This window comes from Chlorocebus sabaeus, chromosome 5 (genome assembly GCF_047675955.1).
Source record: "Chlorocebus sabaeus isolate Y175 chromosome 5, mChlSab1.0.hap1, whole genome shotgun sequence".
Taxonomy (NCBI): domain Eukaryota; kingdom Metazoa; phylum Chordata; class Mammalia; order Primates; family Cercopithecidae; genus Chlorocebus; species Chlorocebus sabaeus.
Window position 1 is genome coordinate 10,452,616 of NC_132908.1, and position 12,027 is coordinate 10,464,642.

At 50.9% G+C, this 12,027-nt stretch overlaps 1 protein-coding gene across 1 annotated transcript in view; it reads right to left on the minus strand.

Annotated features, from left to right (window-relative positions):
* Positions 1-5,716, minus strand: part of TVP23A (trans-golgi network vesicle protein 23 homolog A) — a 50,118-nt gene extending 44,402 nt beyond the window's left edge. Inside the window, 2 exon segments of the mRNA XM_007985650.3 lie at positions 4,832-4,911; positions 5,216-5,716. Coding sequence (XP_007983841.2) covers positions 4,832-4,911; positions 5,216-5,224 — 89 coding nt within the window. The 5' untranslated portion in view covers positions 5,225-5,716.
* Between the last annotated feature and the right edge of the window lie 6,311 nt (positions 5,717-12,027).

Sequence of the window (12,027 nt, forward strand, 5' to 3'; positions counted from 1 at the left end):
ACAGCGTCACCTCCTTTCGATGTCAGTCTGGAATCCATTTCAACAAGGGATTTACAAATAACCATTTTCACTCTGCACTAGTGATTCGTAACTTTTGTGGATCACGGGACCATTTGATAATCCAATTAATGTTTGGAGCCTTTGGGAGGTCAAGGCAGAGAGATCGCTTGAGTCCAGGAGTTCAAGATCAGCCTGGGCAACACAGCAAGACCCTGTCTCATAAACAAACAAACAAATAAAGTTTGGATCCTTTTCCTAAAACAACACACATATGAAACTTAGATAATAGTTTTCAGAGGTTTCCTGAACGCCTGAAGCCCATCTGTAGACCTCAGTTAAGAATCCCCTTTCTAGGCTGGGCGCAGTGGCTCACGCCTGTAATCCCAACACTTTGGGAGGCTAAGGTACGACAATCACGCAAGATAAGGAGTTCGAGACCAGCCTGACCAACCTGAGGAAACCCTGTCTCTACTACAAATACAAAATTAGCCAGCATGGTGGCACGTACCTGTAATCCCAGCTACTCAGGAGGCTGAGGCAGGAGAATCACTTGAACTCGGGAGGCGGAGGTTACAGTGAGCCAAGATCGTACCACGGCACTCTAGCCTGGGCAAAAAGAGAGAAACTCCATCTCCAAAAAAAAAAAAAAAAAAAAAAAAAAAAAAAAAAAAAATTCCCTTTCTACACTGCTATCCGGGTAAGTTAATTTGTTCTCAGGATTTTAGAGCCATCTCTACATTCCTATGCATCAGAATCATCTGGGGGTGCTATTTAAATTTATGTTTCTAGGCCCATCCCCTGTGAATCTGGTTAAATAAGTCCAGGGCCAGACCTAGGAATCTGCATTAGGCACACCAAGGATTCTGGGATGGGTGGCTCTCCAACATACCCACCTGGATGCATGAGCTGCTGCCTCCCAGATCTCTGATTACAGCCCTAGTGGCCTCTCCTCCCAGCTGTCCACTGGCTACTAGAATGTTCCAACACAGCCTAACAAGGACCACTCTGAACTCAACATCTTTCCTCCAAAAGTGCTTCTTCACCTGAGTCACCAGACCACCAGCCTGAGCATCACCCTGATGATTCCTGTCCCCACCCTACATCTTGACCATCAGCAAGGCAGGTGGGTTCTACCTCCCCTGTGCCTCTGGGCCCCTTTCCTCCATCATCCCTGCCAGGGCCTTGGTCTGATCTCCTACCCTCCTTCTACCCCAACAAGCCAGCCAACATCCTGCAATCCTCATATCACTGCCCTGAGCAAAATCCTTCCACGGTGACTGAACTCTGGAACTGCCCTGCCCAATGCCACAGTCATATGTGTCTATTTACATTCAATTTGATTAAAGTAAATAATATTGAAACATCGGTCCCTCAGTCGCCCTGGCCACATTTCAGCTGTTCAGTCACCACAGGTGGCTGGGGCCACCGTGCTGCACAGCACAGAAAAAGGCACAGCCCCATCCTCTAGAAGGTTCAGTGGACAATGCATGTCCAGAGCTTGGAGCTTGGTTGCTGAGTGCTGCAGGGTCTGGCCCCAATCTCCACTCAGGCCACTCACCAGCACCTGGGTCTTGAGCCACACTGAACCACCCTAAACGCATGACCTTCCCTCCAGGCCTCCCCATGGTATATCTACCACTCCCAGCCTAACCAACTCCTACGCCACCTGTGGGTCCCAGCTTAGCTGTTTCCTCCTCCTCTGGCCAGGGTGAAGAGCCCCAGCTTCTGCCTATCACAGGATTTAAAATACTGAGTTCTAGCCAGACGTGGTGGCTCGCACCTGTAATCTCAGCACTGTGGGAGGCCAAAGCGGGCAGATCACCTGAGATCAGGAGTCTGAGACTAGCCTGGCCAACATGGTAAAACCCCATCTCTACTAAAACAAAACAAAACAAAGAAAAAAAACACACCAATTAGCCAAGCGTGGTGGCGTGCACCTGTAGTCCCAGCTACTTGGGAGACTGAAGCAGGAGAATTGCTTGAACCCGGGAGGCAGAGGTTGCAAGGAGTCTAGTTTGCACCACTGTGCTCCAGTGTGTGTGACAGAGCGAGACTCCATCTCAAAAACAAAAACAAAAACAAAACAAAACAAAACAAAAATACTGAGTTGTAACAGCCACTGGTATGCCTACTCCCACCCCACAAATCAGTGGTTTTCAACCGGGGGCAAGTTTGCCCCATAGAGGATATTTGGCAATGCCTGAGACTTTATGGATGGGCTGCTACTGGCATCTGGTGAATAGAGGCCAGGGATGCTGCTCAACATCCTATGGTGCACAGGACACTCCCTACAGCAAAGAAGTATCTGGCCTAAAATGTCAGGAGTGCTGAGATTAAGCAACGCTGCCCTAGATAGGGCAACCCGTAAAGGCAGGAGTGGAGTCCTGAACTCTGCATATCCGCAGCCAGTAGCCCGGAGTTGGGCATACAGGAGATGCTCAATAGAGATTGAACACATATGAGTTCAGATGTTCTAGAAGATTCTTTACCCAGGATTCCAGTTCTCCTGCAGTGTCTTCCCTTAAAGACAATCACTGGCCATTATGGTGGGATGAATAATAGCCTCCGAAAATATCCAGGTCCTGGATAGGTGCAGTGGCTCATACCTATAATCCCAGGGCTTTGAGAGGCTGACGCAGGAAGAGTACTTGAGGCTGGAAGTTCCAGATCAGCCTGGACAGCATAGCAAGACCCCATTTCTACAAAATTAAATTTTTAAAAAATTAGCCAGGGGTGGTGGCAACACTTATAGTCCTAGCTACTTGGGAGGCTGAGGCAGGAGGATCTCTTGAATCCAAAAGTTTGAGGTTCCAGTAAGCTGTAATTGTACCACTGCACTATAGCGTTGGCAACAGAGTAAAACCCTGTCTCAAAAAAAAGAACTCTAGGTTCTAATCCCCAGAAATTGTGACGGCTACCTTATATGACACAAGGGACTTTGCAGATGTAATTTAATTAAGAATTGTTTTTGAGACAGGGTCTCACTCTGTCACTCAGGCTGGAGTGTAGTGATGTGATCTCAGCCCACAGTAGCCTCTGCCTCCCGGGTTCAAGTGATTCTCCTTCCCCAACCTCCTGAGTGGCTGAGATTACAGGTGTGTGCCACTATACCTGGCTAATTTTTTTTTTTTTTTGAGACAGAGTCTCACTCTGTCTCCCAGGCTGGAATGCAGTGGCCAGATCTCAGCTCACTGCAAGCTCCGCCTCCCGGGTTCACGCCATTCTCCTGCCTCAGCCTCCCGAATAGCTGGGACTACAGGCGCCCGCCACCTCGCCTGGCTAGTTTTTGTATTTTTAAGTAGAGACGGGGTTTCACCGTGTTAGCCAGGATGGTCTCGATCTCCTGACCTCATGATCCACCCGTCTCGGCCTCCCAAAGTGCTGGCTTGAGCCACCGCGCCCAGCCTACCTGCCAATTGTTATAGCTTTTGGTAGAGACAGGGTTTCACCATGTTGGCCAGGTTGGTCATGAAATTCTAACCTCAAGTGATCTGCCCGCCTTGGATTCCCAAAGTGCTGGGATTATTTACGGGTGTGAGTCACTGCACTCAGCATATAATTAAGGATCTTGAGATGCAGAGGTTATCCTAGATGATCTGGGTGGACCCTAAATGCCATCACAACAGTCCTTATAAGAAAGAGGCACAGGGAAACTTCTCTTTCTCTCTCTCTCTCTCACACACACACACACACATATCACCTGACCATGGAACAGAGAGAGATCTGAACATGCTATAATGTTGGCCTTGAAGATGGAGGAACAGGCCACAAGCCACAGAATGCCAGCAGCCACCAAAAGCTAGAAAAGGCAAAGAACGGATTTTCCCCTAGTTCTTCCAAAGGGAGTATGGCCTTGCTGCCACCTTGGTTTCAGCCCAGGAACACTGACTGTGGATTTTGGCCTCCAGAACTGCAGGAGAATAAACTTCTTTTGTCTTAAGCCAAGATGATAATGGTAATCTGTTCTAGCGGTCATAGGAAACTAATACAGTCTATTCCTTTCGGGGGTTTATGAGAGAGTTTGATTTTAAAAACAGAGACTTAACAAGGAATGGCATTTAGGTGCCAAGGCCCATCCCATGCCTACTGGCTCTGATAGCTGGAAGGAGAGATAGGGCAGAACTGGGTGCGTGAGTGAGGCTGAGCTGTGGGTGTTTCTAGAAGGGGCTGCCGCCTGGGCCATCGGTAACCACGTTCACAGGTCACTCCTCATGCTTTGGTCCTGCCACCTTCTGGGATGCTAGAGCTCTCAGGCAGTTAAGTGACTTGACCCAGGACTAGCCTGTCTAACTAGACTCAGCAGGGATTGGAATAAAACTCCAAGCCCTCTTCCACGTGTCCAGCCCACTGCCAAGCTTGCTCCCCTCTAGCCTCAGTGGCTTTCTCTGATCTCACAACATAGCCCCAGGGCCTTTGTGCTTGCTGTTCCTTCAGCTTGGAACACTCTTCCTCTGGAGTCTCCCATGGTTGGCTGCTTCTCATCATTCAGGTCTCAGCTCAAATGCCACCTCCTCAGAGAGGCCTTCCAATGGCTGCACTAAGGCAAGTAGCCTTCTCTAGTTACCTTCTCTTTCATCACAGGGCTGAATTTCTTCTCACATTCAATTATCTCATTAATCTCTTTGCCTGTTCAACATCAGCTCCACCCCTTCTTCCTGCTTCTCCCAATGCAGGCTACAGGAGGGCAGGGACCTTGTCTGATGTGTTCACAGATAAGTTCCCAGACCCAGGCCTGGCACACAGTAGGTGCTCAGTATATTTTGAATGAATGAGTAAATGAATGAATTTGCAGCTTTGGGGAACGCCTGACCCAAGCTCCATCCCAACACACCTGATCTTGGATTTCCTAAAGGCCAGCTCCTCCTCGTTTCCAAAGTCCAGGGACACATCCTCGGTATCGTCCACCAGGGCCTGGGGGGACAGCAAGGGCAGGTGGCAGGCCCAAGCACGGTGCACACCCCGACCCCACCCGGCCCGTCCTCCTGGGCTTGGACTCCACTCGCACCCCACTGGGTTCCCAAGTGGACCCTCCGAGCTGGCGGGGCTCCCCCGCTGCGGCCTCAGTGGCAAAGACCTCTCCAGCCTCCCGACCACCGGGTGCAGCCCAGCCCCAGGCCCCGGCGCATCCCTCCTCCTCCTCCCGGCTTCTCCAGCGCTCCCGCAGGCTCCTCTCGTCCCCGCCCCACCTCCAGCCCCAGCATCCCCGTGGCCCTACCTGCTTCATAACCCTCCCAGGAGCCCACCTGGCGCCCAGGCCCAGGGCTCCAGCTCTACCCGTCGCCGGTGAAGGGCTCGGACGCCGGGCAGGCGGATACGGGCAGCGGGCGGTGGACGCTGAGGGTCTGGGCCTGCGCCCTGTGGGGCCGCCTCAGCGCAGGTTCTCGGGTGGGGCGGGGCGCTCGGGGCCCAGGGCGCAGTCGCGGGCTGGGGAGGGGGCTCGGCTCGCCGGGGACGCGCCCGGGAGAGAAAGCGGCGGCAGGGAGGGAACAGCCTGGGGAACTGCGGACAGAGATACTGGGAGGAATGGGAGTGGGGCTTGGGGCGGTGGGGGTAGTTTGCGTCAGCGAATGGTGTGCACAGCGCATAAAAGTGGATGGACTGAATGATAAGGCAAGGAATGAATGTCAGTGGTGGGCAGCCGCACGCAGGGTTGGGAGAAATCCTGTGTTTCCCAACAGTCTCTGCGCGCAAGAAATTCCCAGGAACCTTGTGAAAAGCAGATTCTCAGGCCCGGCCCAGGGGATGTGGAAGGCCTGGAGTGGGGCCCTAGAATCTGCCTTCCCCGCCCGGTCCCGCCCCGCCACCAAAAAAAAAAAAAAAAAAAAGAAAGAAAGAAAAAAGAAAGAAAAGGGCCTCGCTGTCGCCCAGGCTGGAGAGCAATGGTGCCATCATAGCTCACTGTGCCCTCAAACTCCTGGGCTCAAGCAAATCCTCCCGCCTCAGCCTCCCGAATAGCTGGGACCACAGGCTGCACCACTACACCTGGCTAATTTTTTATTTTTTGTAGAGAGGAGGGTCTCACTATGTTGCCCAGGCTAGTCTTGAACACCTAGGTTCAAGCCATCCTCCTACCTCAGCCTCCCAAAGTGTTCGATTACAGGAGTGGGTCACCACACCCAGCCTCATCTGCCTTTCAAGGGGTGATGCTGCTGCAGTCACAGCTTCAGAACCACAATGAGATCTGCGTGCATCGCCATGCCAGGCACTTATTAAGCACAAAATTATTATTAGTATTAATATTATTATTGATAGTAATAGTAGTGTTTCTTGATGTGGAAGTCTTCCTGGGTGACTCCCCGGAAAGAAAACTTATTACCTGAGGGTCTTTCCTGGCCCAGGACACAGTGACTCTCCTCTCCTGTGTGTCCTCTCCCTGTCCTGAACCCCCACCCACGGGCAGAGGTCTGAGCATCAAGATGCCAAAGCCACTGGTCCTGCCCTTTGCCCTATTGCCTGGGCAATAGGTACACGTACCCCGCCCCTGGTGACTCCAAAGTGGGCCCCTGGGCCACAAGCCCCTGACACATTTTCCCCACTGCTGGTCTCCATGGGCGGAGGCAGAGGCAGGAGCTGCCTCATCTCTGATCCTGGGCCTGGGTTCCAGGATTTCCGCCCCCACCCCAATTCCCTAAGCTGACCCCACAAGAGGCCTGCCAGGTGTGTGTGGAGGGAGAGTGCTTTCTCCTGTGCCATCTCTCTTTTTTTTTTTTTTTTGAGATGGAGTTTCCCTCTTGTTGCCCAGGCTGGAGTGCGATGGTGCGATCTCTGCTCACTGCAACCCCTGCCTCCCGGGTTCCTGTAATTCTCTTGCCTCAGCTTCCCAAGTAGTGAGATTACAGCTGCCTGCCACCAACCCGGGTAATGTCTGTATTTTGTATTTTTAGTAGAGAGGGGGTTTCACCATGTTGGCCAGGCTGGTCTCCCAACTCTTGACCTCAGGTGATCCACCCACCTTGGCCTCCCAAAGAGCTGGGATTATAGGCATGAGCCACTGCACCCAGCCTCTACTATGCCATCTTTGGGAACCAATATTTAAATATATATAAATTTAATAAATTTAAATTTAAATATATAAATATTTATATATTTTTTAATAAATATATATATTTTTAATAAATATATATATTTTTAATAAACATATTTATATTTTATATATTTTAATAAATATATTTATATATATTTTCATAAAAATATTTATATATAATATATTTTACATATATTTTTATAAAAATATTTATATATAAATTTTTTTTAATAAAAATATTTATACATATATATATATATTTGCCAAACTCTGCTGCAATTTGGGTAGCTTCTAAAAGACCCACTGCCCGGATTGTGTTATGGACCAATTAAATCAGGCTCTCTGGGGATGGAACCCTATCCCAGTGCTTTTTAAAGCTCCCAGGTGTTGGGTTGCAAGGTAAAGAACCAGGGATTTAAATGAGTGCTTCTGACCCCTCAATCTGCAAACGAATCACCTGGGGTTGGCTTAGAAGCTGGATGCTGACTCAGGGGTCTGGGGGTCTGGGCAGGCCCTGAGATCCTGCGTTTCTTTCTTTCTCTGTCTTTCTCTCTTTCTTTTCTTTTCTTTTTTTTTCTTTCCTCTCTTTCTTTCTTTCTTTTCTTTCTTTTTTGAGATGGAGTCAGTGGCTAAATCTTGGCTCACTGCAACCTCCACCTCCCGGGTTCAAGTGGTTCTCCTGACTCAGCCTCTCAAGTAGCTGGGACTACAGGCATGTACCACCACGCCTGGCTAGTTTTTGTATTTTAGTAGAGACAGGGTTTCACCATGTTGACCAGGCTGGTCTCGACCTCAAGTGATCCACCTGTCGTCTCAGCCTCCCAAAGGGCTGGAATTACAGGTGTGAGCCACCGCATCCGGCTAAGATCCTGCATTTCCTTTTTTTTTTTTTTTTTTTTTTTTTTTTTACGACGGGGTCTCGCTCTGTCGCCCAGGCTGGAGTGCAATGGCTGGATCTCAGCTCACTGCAAGCTCCGCCTCCGGGGTTTACGCCATTCTCCTGCCTCAGCCTCCCAAGTAGCTGGGACTACAGGCGCCCGCCACCTCGCCCGGCTAGTTTTTTGTATTTTTTTTAGTAGAGACGGGGTTTCACCATGTTAGCCAGGATGGTCTCGATCTCCTGACCTTGTGATCCGCCTGTCTCGGCCTCCCAAAGTGCTGGGATTACAGGCTTGAGTCACCGCGCCCGGCCAAGATCCTGCATTTCTAAGAGCCCCTGGGAGAAGCTGATGCTGCTGCTCCCTGAACCACCCTTTGAATTGAAAAGATCTAAACCACCAAGGCCTGGTTTTCTAGAAAGGCCTGTGGGCTCTTCCTGTCCAGAAGGGTGAACGGAGAGGCCCACTCCCAGCCAGGCCCCAGCAGCCTTAGAGGGGCTATTGGGAGGAAGGAGGCAGGAGGGCAGCTGGAGGGAAGAAGCCGTTGCAGAACATTTAGGGGCTTTTTCTCTGACCCTAAGAATCACCAGCTGTTGGTGTCTGTTGAGTTGGGGCTCCTGGAGTCATGGGAAAACCCCCTTGGAATCCCCACTCAAGACCAACTGTCATTCTCAGCCACTGGGTTGGAGATTCCTCCAGAAATATCCACAGCTCCTGCCATCTGGAGGTGGCTCTAAAAATTCAGAGTCACTTCTCTCTCTCCTAACCTGTCCACATGGGGCAGAGGGCTGAAGATACCGGTGCTGGGGCCACATGTGAAACCCTATTATTCCCTCATCGGAAGAAAGCACCCTCCCTTTACACATGGTCCAGACGGCCCTCTGCGGGGTCAGCTTCCTGAATCTGGGGCATGGGCAGAGGGCCTGAGGATTGCACAGAGAACTCTTCATTGGTTTTAAAACTGGCTGCAGCAGAGACACCTTGTTGAAAGGTAGATTTTAGGCTGGGCACAGTGGCTCACACTTGTAATCCCAGCACTTTGGAAGGCCAAGGTGGGTAGATCACTTGAAGTCAGGAGTTAATCAGCCCAGCCAATATGGCGAAACCCTGTCTCTACCAAAAATACAAAAATTAGCCGGGCGTGGTGGCGCAAGCCTGTAATCCCAGCTACTCAGGAGGCTGAGGCAGGAGAATTGCTTGAACCCGGTAGGTGGAGGTTGTGGTGAGCTGTGATTGCACCACTGCACTCCAGCCTGGGCCACAGAGTGAGACTCAGTCTCGAAAAAAAAAAAGGGGAGGGGGTAGATTTTAGGATCTCACTCTAGGTTTTCTGAACCTCCAGGGTTGGGGCTTGGGGGTCTGCCTTAATAAGAGCCACAGGCCGGGCGCGGTGGCTCAAGCCTGTAATCCCAGCACTTTGGGAGGCCGAGACGGGTGGATCACGAGGTCAGGAGATCGAGACCATCCTGGCTGACACGGTGAAACCCCGTCTCTACTAAAAAATACAAAAAACTAGCCGGGCGAGGTGGCGGGCGCCTGTAGTCCCAGCTACTCGGGAGGCTGAGGCAGGAGAATGGCGTGAACCCGGGAGGCGGAGCTTGCAGTGAGCTGAGATCTGGCCACTGCACTCCAGCCTGGGCCTCAGAGCGAGACTCCGTCTCAAAAAAAAAAAAAAAAAAAAAAAAAAAAAAAAAAAAAAATAAGAGCCACAGAGACGGCTTGGAAGCCCAGTCTTTGGGGAACACTGACCCTCTCCCCTCCCCCAGCCCCTATTGGTCTTGGCCCCTGAAGGATTTGGGGAGCAGACCTGCGAGAAGCAACCCCAGTTCTGATCCTTGCAGCTGGGCTTAGGACCCTGAAGCCAGAACAACCCCAGGGAAGGAGATACAGGCTCAGGTAGCCACTGGCCTCTGGATGACCTTGGAGGTCAACATCTGGAGTCTTCAGGCTTTGCTTGGGAGGGGGCAGGTCGCCTTAGGCAGGGGACTTCACCTCTCTGGCCTCGGTCTCCACATCTGTAAAGTGGGGCCATACTTTCCCCCTACCTGGCAAGGATGATGAAGGACTAGAGAAAACATGTCAAATGCCCTTCTGAGAACAGGGGCTCAGGAAACAGCGGCCTTGTTGATGGTGACTTAGGGCCATCAGCAGAGGGGTCTCGGGTCAGGAGCCCCTGTGAGCCAGCAACACACAGGACAGGAGCCTCATGTCGGGGGCCTCTGCTGGGGATATCTGTCTTCCTGGCAGAACAGAGCTGGCCTTTCCTCAGTGGCTCCTGTTGACATCATACTGCATACCCCCGGGACAAAGGGCACCTGGACAGAGGTACACACACAGTCTTTCTCTCCAGTGACCCCAGGAGTCCTGGACCCGGAGGCGGAGGCTTGGGTTTGAATTCTGGCAAACACAGGTCAGGGTGCTGGAGCCCAGAGGCTGGAGAACATTCGGCCAGGGGAGGAAGAAGACATCAGTCCGGCAGGACCATGGCAGGCTGTAAGGCACGCAGAATGTTTGACTCTTTCGCTGTGAGCAAAGGGCAGTTGGCATAGAGGGTCAGTGGGGAGTGGAAGGAGTTTGACTACATCTGGGGCTTGGAAAGACCCAAGCTGCACTCCGTGTCCCCACCAGGCAGGATGGAAGTGGCAGCCCTCAGACCTGTCATACCAAAGCTAGCAGTTGCTCATCACCCTCAGCCCAGCATTGCTATGGATGGCACTCCTTACGATCCCACTGGCCCCTAAGATCTACACCCGGCTCCCTGGCATCTGACGACGACCCTGTCATTTCTCCCCAGGTAGGGTTGCCAGATCTAGCAAATAAAAATAAGGGAACTCAGGCAGGGCATGGTGGCTCATGCCTGTAATTCCAACACTGACCCTCTGTAGGCTAACATTCTAGTTGCAGACAGATACATACAGCCAAGTGAAAAAACAACAAACAAGAGCTTGTCAAAAGTGCACTAAATGCCCCATGCAAAGCTGTGCTGTCTAATCCAGGAGCCACAAGTCATTACTGAGCCCTGGCAATGGGGTGAGGCTGGACGGAGATGAGCTATCAGGGCAAAGTACACACCAGAGACTGAAGACTTGGTCGGAATAAAAGGCTGGGCACGGTGGCTCACGCCTGTAATCCCAGCACTTTGGGAGGCTGAGGCAGGTGGATCACCTGAGGTCAGGAGTTCGATACCAGCCCGACCAATATGATGAAACCCCGTCTCTACTAAAAATACAAAAATCAGCCAGGTGTGATGGCAGGCACCTGTAGTTCCAGCTACTCAGAAAGCTGAGACAGGAGAATTTCTTGAACCCGGGAGGCAGGGGTTCCAGTGAGCTGAGATCGTACCATTGCACTCTAGCATGGGCAACAGAGTGAGACTCTGTCTCAAAAAAAAAAAAAGCAAAACAAAAAACCAAAAAACCTGGTAGGAATAAAATAATGTAAAATAATAATATTGAAATCATGTTTTAATTGTTTACATGCTATAATGATAATCTTTTGGACATAGTGGATTGAAGAGAATGTATTATTATAATAAACAGCCTGGGCAACATAGTGAGATTCTGTCTTTACAAAAAAATAATAATTTTTTAAAAAATTAGCCTGGCATGGTGGTGCATGCCTGTGGTCCCAGCTACTCAGGAGGCTGAGGCAAGAGGATCACTTGAGCTGGGGAGTTAGAGACAAGCCTAGGCAACATAGCAAAACCCTGTCTCTATAAGAAATACAAAAATTAGCCCGGCATGGTGGCATGTGCCTATAGTCTCAGCTACTGAAGAGCTGAGGAGGGAGGATCATTTGAGCCCAGGAGGTCAATGCACAATGAGCCGTGATTGTACCACTGCACTTCAGTCTGGGTGACAGAGCGAAAGCCTGTCAAAATTAAAATAAACAGCCAGGCACAGTGGCTCACACCTGTAATCCTAGCACTTTGGGAGGCTGAGGCGGGCGGATCACTTGAGATCAAGAGTTCGAGACCAGCCTGGCCAACACGGTGAAACCCCCGTCTCTACTAAAAAATACAAAAATTAGCCAGGTGTGGTTGTGCACACCTGTAATTCCAGCTACTCTGGAGGCTGAGGCAGGAGAATCGCTTGAACCCAGGAGGCAGAAGCTTCAGTGAGCTAA